At 33.5% G+C, this 22,122-nt stretch overlaps 1 protein-coding gene across 1 annotated transcript in view; it reads left to right on the top strand.

Moving 5' to 3' along the window:
- The window catches only part of LOC124946489 (headcase protein), a 134,053-nt gene extending 112,180 nt beyond the window's left edge, over positions 1-21,873 (top strand). Inside the window, exons 4-6 of the mRNA XM_047487237.1 lie at positions 3,218-3,406; positions 3,688-3,873; positions 4,175-21,873. Coding sequence (XP_047343193.1) covers positions 3,218-3,406; positions 3,688-3,873; positions 4,175-4,348 — 549 coding nt within the window. The 3' untranslated portion in view covers positions 4,349-21,873. The remainder of the gene's footprint in view (positions 1-3,217; positions 3,407-3,687; positions 3,874-4,174) is intronic.
- Positions 21,874-22,122: the final 249 nt, after the last annotated feature.

The raw sequence follows: 22,122 nt of genomic DNA, 5'->3' as shown, positions 1-22,122 counted from the left end.
CAAGTTTTTAAAATTTATCGAAACTTTTGAGATTTTGAAACGTTATGAGTTGATGATCAAGAATATTGAATTGGAATCAAGTTCAAAGTTATGATACAAATTCGAAAGGACTTTACGTTTTCATCGCGAGTTCATTGTTGATAGAACAACGAAAGTAACAAAAGATTCAAGACTTATCAAGACTTTCATAACTTGGCATATTTCTAATCAGATTAGAAGTGATTTGAATTTGTCATCTAAATAAACAAAATAGATTTGAAACAATTCAAAGTATCTTAAATCTCATCTCTAGGTATACAACTAAGATCTCTATATACTAATAATAAATGGAAATATATCAAAGGCAATATCCGTGGGAACAAAAGTCGTGGAGGCAAAACTTGAAACAAAAATCGTTTTAAAGGAGAAAGGAAAAAGATGTTCTCTTTTTATCTTTTTATTTTGATACAGTCGACATTTGATTTCATATACGAATATCTCGTAAGTACAATATATTATCTACTATTGAATGCATTTTTATTCGTTTCTATTCGATTATATTTGATTTTAAAATTTATATTACTCTTTTATTATTATTTTAATTGTAATAACGATTTTTTTTTTTATAAAGAACAGGTAATATTTTATTTTTCTTTTTTCTACGGAGAATGTCATCATCATCTCCCCCTTTCATACCTTGGAGCAGATGCGGAAACTAGCCGGATCCAATCGTAACAAATTTTACGCTTTTTCTATATACTATTCTTTAACGTCCGAGGGCCAATGGTCGTTTGGCAACAGCGTTAAGACTTCAGATAAGAGCGTTTTTAAGAGTACCCTGGAAATCCCAATGGGGCCCTTTTTCACCACGCTTCCATCACCCTTTTTTAAACCCTCTTCTTTACAGGTCATTTTATACTACCGGGTATATAAACTAAGCGGTCTTGTTTCTTTTTTTTTTTTTTTTTTTTTTTTTTTTTTTATCCTTTGGAACATCTTTTGCGGCAATCCATACTGTCCTATATGTAAGAAACTATCATAGATGTAAGAAATTAAATTATAATATTAAATACTGTATATTTTTTTTGCTCAATAAAGAGAACTTTTCTCATAATTATCAACGAGAATTCGATTAATACAAATGATAATAGAGGTTTGGGTAGTGAGGAAATGGCGAGGACGTTTTGAATGTTGTATTTGCTTTCGAGTGTATTTCAGCCCTCTATACTTTAGCCCTCGATATTTCCCTTCTTTATTATTTTGCGCCGTCGAGCATACCGTCGGAGGGTGATTTTTATATTTATTATATTTGTATCGCTCGCGTATTATTGAATTCCAATAATCCGCAACGCCGGCGCAAAAGCCCGCTAAGAATGTATCTATGTATTGATGTGCGACGTTTGTACTACTCGCGTATCCTTTTTTCCATATAACTTTTCCATTTTCGATAAGCCCAGTACGATGAGCGCTTCTTCTTTCTTCCATCTCCCTTTACTATCTAATCTTTGCGAACATTGATCCCCGTCTACGTCGTATACGTTTTTGATCTTTCAAAGATACGATTTATTTCCGTTTATTTACCATTGACCCCTATCATTCTGAACGAAAAATAATGTGAAGTTCGATTATCTGTTCGTCTTCAATTTCCTTATCCAATATTAATTAAATAATATTCTCATTGAATTTTATTTTTATTCTTCCGAGGGCAGTATGACTACAATAAAAAAAAAAAAAAAAAAAAAAAAAATTGCGCTAATGTCATTATTTGCGTCGTATAAAAAAATTTATTAAATGAACGATCGCATCGATGATGTTTTCAGAATCGTATTAAATAAATGAAATATGATAATTTAATTTTCTTCGATACATTACAAAGTAGATATAAATAAGAAGTGAACGGCAGTTTTTGTCAGGCGGATCGAGACGAATGTATGTAAGTGATGACATAGGTAGTCCTTTCTCTAAACTATCGACCTGGTCCAAGGAATTATCGGGCTTGCCAACGAAAGTCCTCGAGTATGTTCCCAGACGAACTCTCTCTCTCTCTCTCTCTCTCCTTCCTATACTTTTCTTTTTTTTTTCTTTTCCCCTATCCTCTCCACTCTCTTTCTACATGCTCATCGGCGTCCCTCTTCGAACGGGTATTCTTGCCAATCGACGAGCCCTCCTCTCAGTTTCTCTTCAAACAGTAGAAACATAGCACTGTGGATATATCCCGATGATATCTCTTTGTGAATAAATAAAAAAAAGAAAGAACGAGAGAGCGAGAGAGAAAGAGAGAGAGAGAGAGAGAAACAGAAAAAGAAAAAAAGAAGAAACGGTCACGTGTGTGTTCACTCCAAAAATATTCTCCCTCAGTCTGCTTTCCCTTTTCGTCAATTTTTCATACACTTTCACATTATCCACGAAGACGACAAGGTCTACGAGGTAAAAAGACGGACGTCTAGTCCGTTGTGAATTTAAAAGTGGAAGAAAAGGAAAATTTCAAATTTATTGAGCGGTTTCTCATCGATCGTAAGAACTTCTATTTTCAACGGATCATAAAATGCGGAGAAAGAGAAAAGAGAAAAAAAAAGATAGATATGACTTCCCTTAACTATTTTTCGAGGTCACGTTCACGGGCACGAGTTCACAGCTCTATCGATCGTGCCGAGTAAAATATATAGACGCCGTACGCATTCTGGATGGGAACTTTGAAAAGAGACTTTCTTTCTCTTTCCCCTTTCTTCAATCTCTTTCACGCTATTCGTATTTCATGAATTTCGTGTTATAAAATCTCGTAATATCTTCCTAAATTTCAATTTATTTTATGAAAAGGATCTTTTTATATATATATTTATATAGATAAAAAAAGAAAAAAATAGGAGAGAAAGAGGAAGAAAGAAATCTTCGGCTATTTCATAAATTTCGTTTACTCTCTCTTGTACATTCTTTCTCTCTTCATTTGTTGTTTATCACGGTCGGAAGAACTCCTTCGTTAGGGCACATGCCCTTTTGAATTTAATTAACGAATAGCAAGTCACTTTTTTTTTTTTAAGAATTACACTTTTACACGAAGAAAAGAAATCTTTGAAGAAGTGGTGAATACATTTTTTTTTTATGAATGTTTAATTATACGTATTGTTAACACGAGAAATTTTATAATATTTCAAAAAATAATTGTTCGAAATAATGATGTAAAATGTTCGTTCGTTCAAGCATATGAAGTATTAACGATGATCATATTCGATGTTTTCAGATGGAGGATGAGGGTAATCACGGCAACGACGATACCAGATGCTTCATTTTATCGACTTTGGCTGCATTGCAGTGGTCCAGAGTCTCTTGCGTTCTTTGTCGTGCCGCCATGCTTGTCTTTGATCGGTATCCTTTGGTAGACGGCACTTTCTTTCTATCGCCACGACAACATTCTCCGGCTTGTGCTGAGGTAAAGTTAATAATAATTCTTATTATCAGAGAATCCATTAGGATACTTCTTGGAACGATCATATTGAATTAGCAAAAAAATAATATCCGATTTTTGCAGTAAATAGTTTTTTTTTTGTATTTTTTGTGGTCTTTCATATCATTGTGTCTCTAACACCTCAAACAGGTTTATGCAATGACTGTTAAATGAATATTTAATCCAACTATGAAAAAAAGATAGAGGGAGGTTCAAGAATTCAAAGAATGAACGATGTTAGAAAAGATTCTTTGCATTCGTTGCAGGTAAAGGTCGAAGGTCGTACGCAATTCCTATCGGCCGTCTGCATGAGTTGCCTTGAAGGTAGCGGCAATGCTCCCGTGCGTTGTCGTTGCTGCACTCAACCATGGGATGGTTCCAGTTTGGTCCTTGGCACCATGTACAGCTATGACATATTCGCTGCTATGCCCTGTTGTACGGAACGTCTCAAGGTACGTATTCATTGATTTCTAAATCGAAAAGGTTTCAACAGTAAATAATACGTTTTATTCCAATTAGGTATTCGTAAATGTTTAATAATTTCATTGTTAACATTAGAACTAATAAAAAACCGGCAAAATAATGGGATTTCAAATTTCTTTTTTTTTTTTTTTTTTACAATTATTAAAAATATAATTAATAAATTATATCAGCCAAATTGTGACAGATGTGATAAATATAGTTCTGATGTTAAAAAATGAAAGAAACGATAGAAAAATCGTTACGATAGTCGTCTCCGTCTCTCTGTTATAGTGCAACAGCTGCCAGAAGCCACTGATCTACCCTCATCAACGACTAAACTTTTACTCGGACTACAGCCGCGTGTTCGCCTGCCCGCACTGTAGAACCGTCGACGCCCACTTCGTGAAGCCTCTATCGGTCTGCTTTACCCGCGAGCAATTTCAACTCTATAGTCAGTGGCCGTAACCATTAGGGAAGTTAGCAAACCGGCGTCTAAGCAGTACGCCGTCCGACCCGAGCCCTCTCTTTTTCGACCCGTTGATTTCCTTGCTTCGGGCGACCTTGCTCTAGATATTATCTGCGAGATTATGACGTTATTCTTATCTCATTACGGCATTATTCTTTCTCTCTCTGTCTTCGAGACAACGTCCACAAAATAATTTACAGAACGCATCCGATTTCTCTCTTCCCCGATCACAAGTCGATTTTATTCGTAACGAATCCTTTCAAATTCTCTTACCCCTTGGAAATTATTCTTTTAGCAGATGATCTTGATCAATCGCTTTGACAATCATGATTGCGATCGCGTCGTTGCGATTGATCGAGATATCAAATTTTTTATTTTCTAACACGAAAAGGGGTAGGCTTCTATCGGTACGTTCTTTTCAACATATTAGATCAAGAGCAAAGAATCGTCTGTTTTTTGGAAAAGGTATATACCAATTAAAGAGACATATTCGATGCTTTTCTCTTGACTGGTAAATATAAATATACATATATAGGTAATAAGATAATAAGTGATAATAGATCGTGGCCGATGTATCGAGCGAGTGCATCTCATGACACCGATCACATATTCTTGTTTTAGTTTTTCTTTCTTTTTTTCCCCCGTTCATAAAGCTTGAATCTCATAGAATGAAGGATTAATTATGTTTAATCGCGCGGTTAAAAGAAGAGTTTTATTTATCAGTATTATTAGAATGATGGAGGAAAAGCGAGAGATGGTGGAATTATTGAGAATCATCGTCTCGATACGTGCCAACGTCTCAAACTTAAGTTTAGAGTAGCTTTGTTCACTTGGTAATTCACCGGTGTAATCGGAAAAATCTCTTAAAATCGTTTATTAGTCAAATCGTATTTCGCTGTTTCTTAAGTTAAATCTTTTTAGTGAAATAAGTTTCGTAGAGAATTACTCGTGTAACATTGTCTTTTTCACACAACTATCTTACGGACTACTAGTTTAAGGAAAGCGTTAAATTTAGTTTAGAAAAATCTACGTAAGATAAAGTGGGATTGGAAGGAAAGACAAAAAATGGGCTTTTAAACGCGCAAATTTCGGTATTCAACAAAAACGAAAGAAAGATATAAAATTGACGAAGTATATCTCTGTTGATATTCTTTGAGGATATCCTGTGATCGGTGTTATGTTCTTTTCTTTGCTTCAAAATGAGAGAGAGAGAGAGAGAGAGAGAAAGAGAGAGAATCTATCGATTCCCATTGACATCGATCATCTTAGTCAAATTTTCTGCTTCGAAAGTAATCATAGGAACGAAAAAGAAAAGGTTATTCGACGACGTTAGGTGGAAAAAGTATAATGGGTTCAACATAAAAAGAAAAATGAAAAAAATCTAAAGGATGATGAAGGAAGAAAATAGAACAGAATAAAAGGGGTAAACAAAAAGGCTAAGGATTTTACTAAAAGGTCAAAAAAAAAACTATTGTTTGTTACTTAGAGATAATCGAGAACGTTGTTTTTTTTTACATTTTATTAGTTTATATGTTTAAGGCGGCCATGTTGATTTTGTTTTAGGATCTACGACTCACGCGATGGGTTTATTAAATTTCGATTGGTCGAGTGTTCCTGCGCGGACTTTTCCCTCTCTCTCTCTCTATCTCGCAAACTTTCGTATGAATTAAAAAAAAAGATATGAGATAAAAGGATGAAATGACAGATAGGTAATATTTGCGAGAGAGAGAGAGAGAGAGAGAGAGAGAGAGGGGTGGGGGAGGGAGAGACAGAGAGAGAGGGTGAGGGTGAGGGAAATTGATTAGAAATAAATTTTACCCTTTCGGTCGACAGCAATAAATTTTGAACTAAACTCTATCTAAAAAATTTAATTCTCTATCTTTTTTAATTTCGATCACGCGATATATTATCTCTCATTATTTATTCGTACGAAATTCTGCGAGAAAAGCATAAGAGAGAACTGCTACGAAGAGTCCACGCGCGCTCGAAGTATAGTCAGTGTATAGATATATACGTTTTAAGAAAATGTGTGTGCGAGAAAAAGAGAGAAAGAGAGAGTGAGTCTGGGTATGCGTGTAGATTTTAAGGTTTGATTGGATTGACATTACGAAGGAGAACCAAATTATAAGAAAGATAGGAGAGAAGGTTAAATTGACGAGTAAAGAATTGATAATGTAGAAAAGGAAGGATAAGAGAAAATGAGAGAAAGAGAGAAAAATACGAAAATAGGAAAAAAAAAAAGAGATAGGAGCTAAACTTCTTTCTGGCGATGCTGGTCGTTGCTGTCCATCAATAGCGGCCGTCCCACAAACACAGACCGCCCACCATTTTTCCCAAGATAGTATAGTCGATCGTATATAATGTATCTTCTTTACGTTATTCGATTTTTAAAGTATAATTAATCAATGAATAATTAAACGCCGGGAAGAATTCTATATTTAGGGAAGATATAATAATAGTGTAGAGAGAGGGGGAGAGGAAGAGGAAGAGAGAGAGAGAGAGAGAGAGAGAGAGAGAGAGAGAGAGAGAGAGAGAGAGAGAGAGAGAAAGAGAGAGGAGGTCCTCTTTGATTTCGATTGAAGAGGAAGGAGATGCAAGATGCAGGAGGATTCTTCTCTTCGTTTTGCAACCACAACACCTCGCCTCGGTCCTTTCTGTTTTCTTCTTAACTTTCGTTTAATTGATTGAACGAATCATAAATGATAGTCGAGGTGTGACGGTGCTGATGGTTTGCCTTTCTTCGTTAGAAAGACGTAAGATGTCTGAAAACGAATGCGTTCGAGCATCAGAGGCATTAACGCATTAAAGAGGTTGCATTTATCATTTTCTTTCTGCCGTAAACTCCTTCGTAGACGAAAACGTAGAAAGGATACAGTCACTTCTTTTTATTCGCTTTTTTGCGAGAGAGAGAGAGAGAGAGAGAGAGAGAGAGAGCGAGAGAGAGAGAGAGAGAGAGAGAGAGAGAGAGAGGAAGAGAGAGAGAGAGAGAGAGAGAGAGAGAGAGAGAGAGAAAGAGAGAGAGAGAGAGAAAGAGAGACCATTTCTCTCGTCAAAAAGCTAAATTTTCTCAGAGTGCCAAAACAAGAATTCCCGCTTTTTTTTTTATCCTTTATACAAGTTTTTTTTTCCCATGCTCTTATTTTTTTTCCTCTCCTATGATCCGCTCCTCCCGATTCATATTCTATTTTCTATCTAAACCTGTGCAGTAGTTCTTTCCCTTTTCTTTTTTTTTTTCTTTTTTTTTCCTATTGAAGTGGATAAATAAAAAAAGATGAAAAAAGAAAGGAAGATGAGAAACGAAAAGTCGTCAGCGAGTCGACAAAACTAGTATATTGCAGCTTATCCTTTTTGGGGGCGCTTTTTTTTTAGAAAAAAAAAAGAAAAAAATAAAAAAAAAAAAAAATGAAAAGAAAATCGCGCCTCGCACTCCCTACCGTTTTCAATTTTTCGACCGACGAGATGATCCATTTCGTTGGCTGCCGCGAAGGCCGGTGCTGGCCTGCACGCGATAATTATCGACTATTTGCAGTTCCTATTGTCACGTCTCTTTTTAAACAAATATGAGAGATAGAAATAGAGATAAATAGAGAGAGATGGAGATAAATAGAGAGAGAGAGAGAGAGAGAGAGAGAGAGAGAGAGAGAGAGAGAGAGAGAGAGAGAGAGAGAGAGAGAGAGAGAGAGAGAGAGAGAGAGAGAGAGAGAGAAGTGAAGAGAAAAATAAGGGAAAGGAAGGGTAAAAAATAGATAGAGAATAATAAAAAGAGACGGACGATCGCTCTTCGTTCGAACGAGTTGTTTTCTACATTTCGTTTAGTTCCTCGCAAAAATTTCAAGAAAATTTTACGGGAAGGTAGTAATTGTAAGCTTGTGAGAATTAAATTGAGAAAGAAAGAAAGAGAGAGAGAGAGAGAGAGGGAGAGAAAGGGAGAGGAGAGAGAAACTAGGTGAAGATCTAAACTTACGTTTAATTCCCCTTTCAGGATGTGTACACTTACTATCACGGTTTTTTTTGCACCTTTGCTACACTTCGCCGTTGGTGCGGGCGTTTGCTTTTTTTTTTTTTTTTATTTTTTTTTTTATCTTTGAGCTATTTTCAAAACTTCTTCATTAGATCGTTTTTAAAAGAAACTGAAGAAAAAAGAGAGAAGGATCGGAAGAGACAAGATGAATAAGAAAGGTCGGGGGAAAAAATGCGAGAGAAAATAAATTTTTGTAACACTCGTTTTGTGAGTCGCCGGTATCGACGTCAATTAACCGAGCGAGCGTTTCATATTTCGATGGTTTTATTCGTATATATATATATATATAAAAACATATATTATATGCATATATATATATAGTAAGAAACAAAGATAAAAACGGAGAGATAGACTCGTGGGTTTTTTGGTAGGTTCGCACTATTTTTGAATTCGCGTCGGTGTGACCTAATTATCGATATCCAGCAATCGCAAATTTTATATTAATATTACCGAATATTCTCTATACACTCGGGTACACTCATATATATGCATACACACATGCGGAAATATATTATCTCAGGAGTATGTTTGACTTATTTGGTAAGGGTGAAGAGTTGTGTCTTCAGGACGATGGATTATATAGAACAGGTTAAATGAGTGGTTGAATTATGAAAAGAGTTTAGAAGATAGTCATTATGAAAGCGAGGAAGAAAAACAATGCTAAAGTATGGAAATGAAGGTTTGTATCATCGATAATTGTGAGTGGAATTTATTAAAATATATTGGATATTAATATATAGGATATAATAATGTATGTAAGGCATTATCGGTGTATATTTTCGTTTTGGATTTTCTATTTTTTTTTCTTCCTTCCTCCTTTTTTTTTTTTTTATTTTCTCTTCATCTTAATTATACCCAACGTCCAAAGATTTATTCGCATGCTCAATCGATCGATCGAACAGGAGGATAGAAAAGGGCAGGAAGTGTAGTTAAGAGGATAAAAATAGAATACAATCTTGTAGATGAATCGAGCAACGATCGACATTCTGGCGATTAGGAATTTTTATTTATCGTATAAAAGAAAACAATCGCAATAATGCGTAATCAATGTTTTTTTTTTTTTTTTTTTTTTTTTTTTTTTTTAATTTTACTTAAATTAATTATTTTTTTGGGCCGCTTCATCATTAATACACCGCCAAAGTCCCAATCCAGATCCCTGATCGTCATTATAGGCGACATACAAAAATGGTCTATGCATACATATATTCGTATGAAAGCGATGTCGTGCATGCGTATATGCATATGTATGTCCATATGTATGTGTAATAATAGTAACAATAGAGGTAGATAACGATTTTAAAGAGTCGTAAATTTTTGTCTCTGTTTAGGACGTTAAGGTTTCAGCTGTGCTAGACAACTATAGGTAGATATATATATGATACACGAATTAAAAATACAATACATATATACGTATTACTCACATCTAATGTGTACTTTCAGCGTGCGACGAATGCGATAAATAAATAAAAACACACGTAGGAAGTCAAGGATGTATCTCGCGCGACGAGTTAGCAGTTTTTCACTAATTTTTATCTCCCGTTCTTTGACGGAATGCTTTAAGAATATAATTGAAAATGTTCGTACGATATTTCAAGAGATAATAAATTCAACGATTTTTTACGCGCGATACAAATTTGCAGAAACACGAATAAATGAATACCACGAACACGCTCGTATAGGAGATATTGGTTTTCTTTTGCTTTTCTTTTTTTTTTTTATCAGGTAGTCGCAATTTTCGTGGGTCAAAAAGTTCGGGCTTTTCTTTTGTTTTACGTTCGCAAAGTTTCGCATATCTCTACAATTATAAACATACAAACACAAGATATATAGAATATATATATATATATATATATATATATATATATATAAAACTTTATTGTTAGTCCATTCGTTTTCTTCTTTTTAATAAGTTCTCCTTTGGGTAATACCGAGTCCGAGCGTTAATTAAAATAGAAGATATGAATGAATGAGCGTACCGAAAATATAAGAAATGTATCACAACGTCGTCCATTTTTATATAGAAATGGAATTACGTACGACCTGTGTACATTAAATTTTTGGTACGCGAAACAGTGATACTTATTTGTGATCGATAATCGCGACGAAAGGTATAGGTAGAATTTTAAACTCGCCACCTTTCGCTTCGCCGTTTTGTTTTAATTCTTTTTTTTTTCCGTTTCCTTTAATTTAGTACAGTTCTATCGTTTATAGCTATTTCAAAATCCTTACGTTCTGCTTTTTTTTCTGTTTATTCAACGGATACGTTTGTGCACTAGCCTTTCTTTTTTATTTTTTCTTTTCGTTTATAACTCGTTTCACCACAATATTTAATCCACTTGACATTAATTATTATTTTATTTAACATTAGCATCTTCCAAAACCTAACAAACATATTCAGTGGATCGTCTGTGATGGTGATAACTGAGTTGGGCCTACCATCATTTTATATTATACATACAGATAAATACACACACATTTACACACAAATACATGTAGATAGTCTCTAATATCGCGTAGGTTTTTGCATCGATATAAATATTAATGGTTTTTCTTCTATTATTATTACTGTTATCATTATGCATTATATACGTACAGAAGATGATATAGATTCATGTGCATATATTATAAATATATATACACATACATTACGAAGATACACACACGCATATGTACAATATGTACGTACAACAGATATACAAACATAGCTCGTTTAGAAACAAGAAAACTAATTTTATCTAATTTAGACAAACTAAAAAAAGAATATATATATATATATATATATATATATATATATATATATATATATATATATTGCTGTTTCGTTTTTGTCAATAAATGAAATCTACTCTTTGAAAGATGATTGTTCGAACGAGAGGAAAATTTTAAAGACCGGTTCAAAGTCCGTTAAAAAGCTTGCAAAAGACATCTTGATCATTTTGATCTTGTAATGATACGCACGCACCAGAGTCAAATTCTTTATATTTTGAAGGTATACCACGGACAATGACTTGTCTCTCTTTTCTCTCGAACAACAGTAAGAACCGATATGTGTTTTCAACACGATTCATCACGATGGTTTTCAACACGATTCATCACGAGGATTTCTCGCCTACGGCGACACTTATACACTCATGACTTTTCCATGTTTTCTCGGCGTTTCTCGGAAGATTAGCCAGAAGATTAGAAGAGATGAGGATGGAAAGAATTAAGAGATAGAGAGAGGGGAGGGGGAGGGGAGAAAGAAGAAGAAAGAGGAAAAAACGTCGAACCAAATCGCGAGTTCTTTGTACTCGTCCATATAATAACAATACATACATATATATAAGCATATATTATATATTATTTACGCAAAGTAAACTTTAACGAGAAACGTACAAAATGGAAAAGAAGGAAATGAAATAAGCGAACGCGCCTATTACTGATAACAAAGTTAAAGGAGGTGAAAGAGGATAAGTTAAAAGGAGAGAAATTAAAAAAATCTTCGGACGTGGATCACACGAATATTGGCAAGAAGGATCGACGAGAAAAGATTAGAGGAGATTCGTTTAACATCGGCTTTCCATTTTCTCGTCGATGCGATTTCGGTCACGCGTGTTCTACGTCGCGAGTCCCGATTAAGTTTCACAGATTATAAATTTCATGCCCTCCCTCGCATACGCAATTCCTTGAAAAACAAAAACCTCTTATCGAAGGAAGATAAAAGGGTAGGAGGAAAAGCCGGTTTTATCCGAGGAACCCGAGTGCTAGAATGAAAAAAACGTATTAAATGACAAAAAAAAAAAAAAAAAAAAAAAGAAAAGAAACAAGAAGAAAATTATTCCTCTTATTTCCTCTAAATGGTGTAATTTAATAGTAATAATAATAATGAGATGAAACAATAATGATTATGATAATGTACATTACCCGATTATTGTTAATACTTAAACGTTAGAGCAAGAAAGAAATTTTATATCGATTGACGCTACTGGAGAGCGATTTTGTTTTTCCCTTTGCTCGCGAAGACGCTGAATCAGATGCGCCTTCGTCTCTCGAAGTTGCGTTCCGTAAGAAAAAGAACTAATCGCGATTAGAAGGAAGAAAACTAATAGAAGGCAAAAATAGAGAGAGAGAGAGAGAGAGAGAGAGAGAGAGAGAGAGAGAGAGAGAGAGAGAGAGAGAGAGAGAGGAGAGAGAGAAAGAGATATGTGTGTTTTGTTTGTAAGAGATACGTTTAAAAATTGTATTAATCAATTTTATTAATGAGAAGACAGGGAGTACTACTTTGAAAGAAAGAGAGAGATAAGTGGAAGATAGATGGAAAACGTTGTTGGAGAGACAAAGATACCAGGCGTCGATGACAGAAATAGTACACACACCGGCTGTCTTTCACACTCTTACGGTTGAAAGAGTCCGAGCTCCAGGTTTGTCTTAATTTCTAAAAGCGTGTGCCGATCCGGAGAAATGAAGAGAAACGAAAAAAGCGGATAATTTCTGAGAAAGAAAAAGAAAAAATCGAGATTTTCAGGAGCTCGGCCGTTTATCGAATCGATCGGATACGTTGGCTAAGGTACAAATGTACATAGAACATAATGTTGTTATTAACAATACTAATACATATACTTACATATACATACACAAACACAACACAGCCATATATGGTCGCTATTCGCTCGTGCGCGTTTTTCGAGGCGGATAAAAAGTTTAGATAAATGAAGATGGGAATAGAAAATTTATGATGATAATTTGTTAAAACTCGGCTCGAAGAGAAAGAAATATTTGATTGGATTGAAATAGATGAAGATGAGGAGTTGAGGAGATGAGGAGAAGAGAGAGAAAAAAAAGAGATATTAGAAAAGTTTTGTTGTTAGAATGATCTCGTACGATTTTCGAAGGCGCGTAGGAGCGAGGATTATCGGACGAGAATATGAAAGAATATTGATTAATTATGGATCGGCGATCGTTCGTTCTCCATTTACATCCAATTGTCAGAAAAAAAGACATGTTGAGAAAAAAGATATTACACTACAAATCCGTTTTCGCTCTTCGCACTTGCACTACGCTCGGGACTTTATTCTACATGATATAACATATACATATATATAATAGTAATAGTATGACGATACGAAGGTATATATGTAAGTGCGCTAGAGCGCTAATTAAGATTTTACGCGTGAGCATATATTGATCCCCTCCTTCATACCCATACCCGAAACACTCCCCGTAGTTCTATGCAAACCCGAAAATACCAAAACCCGTTTATAGTATACACTTTTCCTATTATTAGAAAAGGCTTTAAAAGGAACCATTAGTGTTTGAATGGCGTGTGAATGTGTTGCTATTCCCTTTTTGTTTCTGTACGGTGTTAGCGTTCATTCGTAATACTATATTATATCATATATATATTATATATATATATATATAAATATATATTGTACGTTTTAAATAGAATAGTATACGTTGTGTGTAAAGGTGTATCCAAGCGGCCATTTTTTTCTTATTAAATTCAATGAAATTAGAATGGTATTGGTAGTAGTAAATTTAAACGTAGTCATTACGAACGAACAATTCGTTATGACTGTTTAAAAAAAAAAAATTTAATTTTTTTTTAATAATCTTTAAATTAAAAAAAATTTTTTTTTTAATTTAGGGCCGTTGTGAGCGGTACATGATCGTGTCAGTATATAAATAGAAATCTTCAATGTATCTCGCGATAGCAACGATGATAAGAGAGATACATGTATTTCTCGACGTATACGTCATATGCTATATGCACAAATACGACGTGTAAGACTGCAACGCGATGATTCGCTTTTTTTATAAGAAATTCGATTACGGCAAAACGTAAATTTATAGAATTAACACCAATCGCGTGAGGATTCTGACGGAGGGAAGCATAAATAATATTCGACGGATATTCGACGAGTAAGATTTCCAGAATTACGATTCGGACTTTACCTTCTTTCGGAATTCTTCGGACGTATTAAGGAAAGAATTTTTTTAATAAATTATCTATGGTAATCATGATCGTTGAGCGCGACAAGTTTCTTTTTCTTTTTTTTATTTTTTTTTTTTTTTAAGGAGGCTAAATGTAACAAAGGCGCGGATCCGAAGGGTAGATTTTTAAAAGATTGTCTCGAAGAAGTAATGAGAGCATGACGAGAGGAGAGGAATAAGAAAAAGAGACAATTAACACGAGGACTAAATTAAGAGTTTCGTAAAAATTTAGTAGATCGTAATTTGGAGCATTTTTATTCGGCTGTGTTTAATAAAGGGTGGGGATGGGGAATGGGAGAAGAAAAAGAAAAAAAGAAAGGACGAAACGGATAACTAAAAGAAAAAAAAAAAAAAAAAAAAAAAAAAAAAAAAAACAAAGCAAAATTTAGATTCGCTAAGATTTCAAAAATTTAGATGAATAATTTTTGTACCCTATTTTTTTAAGTGCGATCAACTTCCTAGTCGATCACGGTTATGGAAGGGAAGGGTCGAGAAAAAGTTTTTTGATACGCTAGACTTTATCGGATTTAAGGCGCCAATTAAGTTTAGTTTTTAAGTGCGCGTTACTGTAAGCTGTAGAATTTTTATATGTGTCAAAATAAAGTGGAAAAAAATGGAAATCGGCGATAAACGTAGATAATATTGATCCGAGATTCGCCTCCGCTTAGCCCGTTAGGTTTTTTTTACGGACAACAAAATTGAATGGAGACGATAAAAAAGAAAGAGAAATAGAAGATGAAGAATTATAGAGAAAATTTTGAATGAGATCGAGTCCAGCAAAGTAGCACCTTCCGAAAAAGCTTTGAAAGACGATCGAACATAAAAATTTCGATCGTTTTCGATAATTATCCTCGACGTTGATTACGATGACGACGACGACACGACGATTGATCGTGTTTTTGTCTTTCTTTTTTTTTTTTTTTTCTTTTTTTGGATCAATCAACTTTCCAATTTCTCACATACACACATACACACAGCGCATCGAATAAGGCCAAGGCGAATTCTCTTAATAGCCCCACACAACTCTTAAGTCTATAAGTAAGTTTATAATATAAAGGAATGAAATCATTCATTAGCTCTTCGTAAAGTAACTTAATCGTCTTTTTAAAATAAGTTGAAGAAAAAGAAAGGAGAAACCGATCGGACGGCAAGCATGGAAGCGATCTAAAAGAATCGTTGTAGAAAAAAACATGCATTTTGCAACGCAAAAGCAATTTAATCATGCTGGTAGTGCGGACCAAACGGGACAAATGCGGAAGAAATGTTTTTTAAAAGGAAGGAGAAACAGAGAGAAAAAAGTCAGAAGAAAATGATTCGAGCGAAAGGAAAAGAAAGATAAATAAATGGAAAGAAAGAAGTGGGAGTGAGAAAGAGAGGATGAAGAAAGAAAGAAAGAAAGAAAATAGATATAATAAATTGCCGCTCCATCGGAAATCAACTGTCTGAACTCGATCGTAGTGATATAAACTCGTAATAAGACGCGACTAGAGGCATTCGTAATTATCACGCGTTTGTAAACGACGAGCGGGCTAATTTCGAGAAGCCTATGTCGCGAAAGAGACCATAATTGGCTACGTGGTATTCGAAAGCGATACGCTAACGTTTAAGGATATTTCAAGCACACTTCTTAAATATATTCAACGTATTTCTAGCGTAAGAAGTCTATTTCCTTGCTTTTTTAGTTTGTTTTTTCTTAATAATTATTATGACACTTTGCTACTTCCAGTAGATAACGTATATTTTATCGGGTCAATGAAGAAGAAATGACTTGCCGACTTTTTCAAGAACGCCTCACGCATATCCGATGTATAAATTTTATCTTTTATCGTTTATGTCTTTGTTATAACAAAGAATAACAAATTTTGATATTATTTTCTTCTTCTACGTAGACATGCATATTTCGAAGGGCGGTTGTGACACGAATGATGGCTAACGAACGATATGTAAAGATTATTTGATCATGGAAAAAGTGAATGGAGAGAAGGAAAGATAATTGAAAGAAAAAATACTTGCAATAATCTTCCCATGTCTTACTGCCCTGTTCCGGGACTCGTCAGTTTTGTTCGTTCTTTGAGACGAAGTCTTTGATCTCGGAAGGCGAGAGGCCAAATTTGGAGAAATGAATAAAGTATATAAGATGAGAAAACAATAAAGAAAAGATAAAAAAGAACTTTTCAAGATTTAGGTCGCGCAAAGTTGAAGCTTTTTCGATGGAATCTTTAGGTAGATCATGAAGATCGATTTTCATATTATTCCTAGCACATTAAAGGTAGAATTATTATATGCACGTACACATATACATATTATACATATACACAAGAAAACAGACAGGAAAAAAACGAGAGAGAAAAACAGAAACACATAGATGTACAGTTTGATATATTTGATTTTTTAACGAAATGTATCTATATATTCATACACATATATGCGTTAATAGTTTTTAAATCTCAGGTCGTGATCGCGTCGTGGAAAACGTGGCAGTGTCTTTTTTCCCCATATGCGATTCGTAAACTCGCATCGATCTTCGCACGTAACCATAGGAAACCTCTTTGTTCTCATGGTAAGGAAAAGCACAAGTAATAAGCCTATAAAAATCCCAATTTAGCTTGTACAAACGGAGTTTCCCTTGCGTTTGTCAATTTCGACAACTTTTTTTAGTCGAGAGAAGCGAAAGCGAATGGAAAAAAGAAATTTTCATTCGTCATATTGTGGTGAAAAAAAAAAAAAAAAGAGAAAAAAATAGGCACAGCATAAAAATCTTTAGAGATAAAACGTAAGCGCGACTCCGTTTATTTAGTAGTCTCGAGTGAATGATGAATGAATGAGTGCGAATGAATTATCCTTAAAAAAAAAAAAAAAAAATCCTTTAAGCATTGCCGTATGGAAATCCATACAAAAAAAATCGTTTTCTTTTTCCCTTATTTCTTTTGTCCTTGTGGCTATTGATCCACGTGTTATTATGATTTATTGACCACTAGAACTTCTTCCGTTTTCTTTTTATTTTTTTTTTTTTCTTTTTATGGAGTCACTTTCATCTCTTCCAGAGAGAGAGAGAGAGAGAGAGAGAGAGAGAGAGAGAGAGAGAGAGAGAGAGAGAGAGAGAGAGAGAGAGAGAGAGAGAGAGAGACAGAGACAGAGAGAGAGAAAGAGAGAGATATGGAGCGCACTTAAGGTCGTGCAACCACGAAACTGCGAGTTTCATTTACAATATATTTCTGATATAGATACAGTCAAAGAAAGAGGAAAAAAAAGAGTAATAGTATTATACAGTATGACCTCGTTTAACTCGATCATAAAGAATTATAAAGAATTTTCTTTGTTTCAAAAAGGAATTTGAATTTAACAAAATTGTTCACAAAAAATTGTTGTAAATTTTAACACTAGAACTTTTACATACATCTATCAAGTTGATGAATACTTGAAAAAAAAAAAAAAACAGTATCCGTCGTAATTATTAAAGTTAATATTATATTTTATTATAATTCCAATTAATATTATTTTAACAATTATGATTTCAATAAATATAAAAGAAGAAATGTTAAATCATTTAAATAGTTTTAATGTTAAATGATTGGATTTGAATAGATCACCATTTTCTCTATATGAAAATATTTTGAATTAAATCTTATAAAGTATTTTGAACGTAGGTATTTTTTAAACGTTTCTATCATTGATGAAGTTAGAAAGAAGAAACTCTGTTGGATTTAGCCGGCAATGATTACAAAGGACGTACATTTAATTTAATTGGCAGACGTCTCGAGCATTCGGCAAACATCGTATTCCTTCGGGTTGCATCGAAATGCAATGAACAGAGAAAATTCCTTTTGTTGCAATATCTCTTTGTCTTTTCTTAATAAAAAGGATAAAAAAGAGAAAAGAAAAAGATTTTTTGAATTTGAAATTAATCTTATTTTTTGTGTTTCGTGGTTGAACGCGCATTCCAATTTGCGAACCTGACTGGCTTCTATCACGGGACATTTTACCAATGTCCTGAGTGTTTCTTCTGAGTCAACAAAAAAAAAATGAAAAAGGGAAAGGAAAAATCGGTATCGAAGAGAGATAAAAAAAGTAAAATGTTCCCAAGTTAGGAAGAAAAAAGCAGCGTGGCAGATGTGTCCTTCGATTACCTCCCCCACATAAGAGTACAAATTTTTCTAATGGATAATTATATCGAACGCTGACTAAAATATAAAAACGAAGAAGAAAGACTATGAGGCGAGAAAGAACAAAGTTTGAGAAATAAAATAATGGGAGAAGGAATGCAAAGATAACGGAAAAGTAATGAAAATTGAAAAAGAGGAATTATTATTATTAATTATTATTATCGAAGGAAAGAAAGGTGGAGCGAATGTCAAAGGTGCGATAGTGGATAGAAAGAAAGTGTCGAAAGAGATGGAATTAAATATTAGATTTAAAAAGGAAAGAAAAAAAATAAACGTTTAATGATGTTTTCCCTGGTGGTATAAAATAATAATAATATTATTATTATTAATAATAATAATAATAATATTAATAATAATAATAATAATAATAATAAACAATAATAATAAACAATAATAATAATTATAATAATAATGATGGTATAACGATATAAAAATTTTAGAAGTTTATTTATACGGTACGTGATTCGGCATCTTACCAAGACTACGCAAGGGCCATTGACGTTATATATTTATATCGTGGTACGATATTTATATTTACGTATAGATACAGGAACACATATGTGAAGACACAAAATCTATTCGTATGAAAAATAACAGTACTCGTGTCAAAGACTCGATTGCCGTTAAAGCAATTTGAGATGCGGCTGAGCGACGTTTTCTCGATATACCTCTTAAAAGAAGAAAAAAAAAAAAAAAAACAAAATAATAAACCAGATTTTAAAATTTAGGATAAAGAACTATATATGACGACGTTGGACAATGGCCGGATTCAATACAAAGTTTCGAAAAACTTATTCCGTGTTTATCGGGCTGTTCTGAAATACAAAATGGCGTAAGAAGAAAAATACAAAGAAAAAGCATATTAAAACGCATACTAGAAAGGCATATTGAAAGAGGAAATGAATTCGCGAGAAGTTTATATCGTAGTTATGTAATAAGATTTCGAAATATCGATGTAGTTAGAAATTCGGTGTGTTTAAATTGCATGATGAATCTAAATACGATAGGATGCGATATATTCGAGGGAAACCGATAATAATACTACTGCTACTACTATTATACTATTCTACCGCTACTGGTACTACTAATCTACTATTGATACTACTAATCTACTATTACTGCTACTATTATCACTTACTATTTATTACTTACTATTAACTATTATTACTATCGAAAAGTTATCTCTTTCTAGCTACCCCTTTTTCACTTTAATATGCTGACCATCAGCCGATCGTGAGTCGATTATAAAAGATGTCCGTTTGTGTCAAAAAAGAAACTATAGGAACTAACTTATGGCGAAAAAGGATGTTACGATATTTCGATTTTTAAGAATTCGGAGCATTGTCAAGAAACGAAAAGTAAATGTGTTAGAGTTCCCTCGATTTTTATATAAACTTTTATTTTCAATATATTGACGTTGAAAAAAATAAGGAAAAAAAAAAAAAAAAAAAAAAAAAGAAGAAAGAAAGAAAAAAAAAAGGGTTTCGTTTACGGCCTAGATGACAGCGCGAAAATCTCGTCGCCAATATATTTCCGAATTTTGGGAAATCGATAATCGTAAAAAATCACTTCATATACACGATATATACATATTTAATGAAATAAACGAAATATCGAATCAACCATTACTGCCATGTAATAAGACTCGAGAAACATAATCAATTTCAGCCTAATAATAATAACAATAACAACAATAATAACAACAACAACAACAATAATAACAACAACAACAATAATAATATTAATAATAATAATCACTTTTCTCCGAAATATTACATTTTTATATACATTTTTGATATTGAAACTTTATACAATTTCATGCTGATTATTTAAACACATATTTCGAAAAATATTTCATTATTCCGATGCCTTTTTAGACTGATCTCTTATCACGAGTAATAATCGAAAAATAGAAATTTTACAAAATAGAGAAATCTATATAAATTGCTTATATGAAAAAATAAAAAATAAATAATTTACAATACCGACGGCCCATGTCCGTGCAACGAATTTCATGAGAAAATGATTACAACATTTTTCTGCATTTTCTTTTTGTTTTCTATCTTCTTTTTGTATTCTGTGGTAAGAACTACTTTGTATGATCGACAACGACGAATTCATTTATTTATATCGATTAATAATGATAATAATAATAATAATAAAAAAATTGTAATATTAGTAATAACGATTAGAGTAATAATGACAACATAGTAATAATAATTGTAATAGGGATAAAAGATCATCCAATGAATGACGTTAAAGATAGTGAGTAACACCAAGGATTAAAACCAACAGTCGAAGGGGAATAAAGACGTCGAAAAAAATAAACGCGTCCAGACACCGTCGACTCAGTTGACTCCATATTCGAATCTTCAAGAATTCCTTGATCGTTCGAATATCCGTACGTTTTGTCTCGAGGGCTGGGTGGACGGTCAACGGTTGTCGACAAAAAAGTGAGAGAGATACGTATACACATTATTAATAATAATATACATTATGGAAATATATACATATATACTATATATATATTTTTGATATAAATCTATTCAAAAGTGCTCGACAAAAAAAGAAGATGAGTGGAAGAGAGCTACGTAAAAATGTAAATAGAAAGTATAACAACAATAATAAAAAAAAGAACAGGTGTGTTTTTTTTTTAATAATATTCGTCGTTGTCGACCAAAAGAGAGGAGAAACGTGACTGCTTTATGAGTGACATCCGTATATCAAAATTTAGAGAGAAATTTTCTAATCGCATGGAGAGAATGTCTATAAGCCTCTTTCAATCGACGTATATGTCTTTATCATATACGTTCGTCTGAAAAATTTGGATTTTTATTTGGAATTGAAAGAAATGTTCGGAAAAACTCGTTTTGCGGCCCGTTGAACCTTTCCTACGAAGTTTTCATTCTTATCGTTTAAAGACAGTCAATGGCTCGCAGTTGTTTTTACTCTACGCTATCGAATTTTTATCACTTCTTTTATAATTCGTTTAAATGCCAAAGAGCACGGAGAACATGACACATTTAGGGTGGGAATTTTCAAATATATATATCAACCATCAGGACACGTTGATGGATTCAAAAATTAATTCAAAGATTCCATCATTCGTATCTTCACTTTCATATCTCGTTTATATTCACATAGCTAGTAATCGAACAAGACCGATTTCACGTTTATCTGAAAAGTTTTTTAACAAAGGTCTTCAACGGACAGTCTCTTGTAAGTTATGATCGACCAACGAAACATCGTTCGATCGTATCAATAAGAACGGAAGGAAAAAATAAAAAAAATAAAAAAATAAAAAAAACGAAATAACAAAGTAAAATCGTATCAAGCACGAATATCGATAATGAAAGAGAAAAGAATATTTCTAGTAAAAATAGTAATACACATACGGGCGGCGCTATAATGTTAGTAGAGAGCCTGCTGGACAACACTTATTATTATCATTCTGTCGTTAGAGTATAAGAGTTGATATTTAATGATTCGTATTGTAATTGTATGCGACTATATTTGTTTGGTTGGCTTGAGGCGAGAGTCTAACTCGGGTTATTAGATACTACGCTGTACCTTTAGCTGGCGGGTTCCCTGTCACGGGCGAAGATCGCGTGTCAAC

The sequence above is a fragment of the Vespa velutina genome, chromosome 2 (genome assembly GCF_912470025.1).
Source record: "Vespa velutina chromosome 2, iVesVel2.1, whole genome shotgun sequence".
NCBI lineage: Eukaryota > Metazoa > Arthropoda > Insecta > Hymenoptera > Vespidae > Vespa > Vespa velutina.
This window is presented reverse-complemented; position numbering and strand designations above follow the sequence as displayed.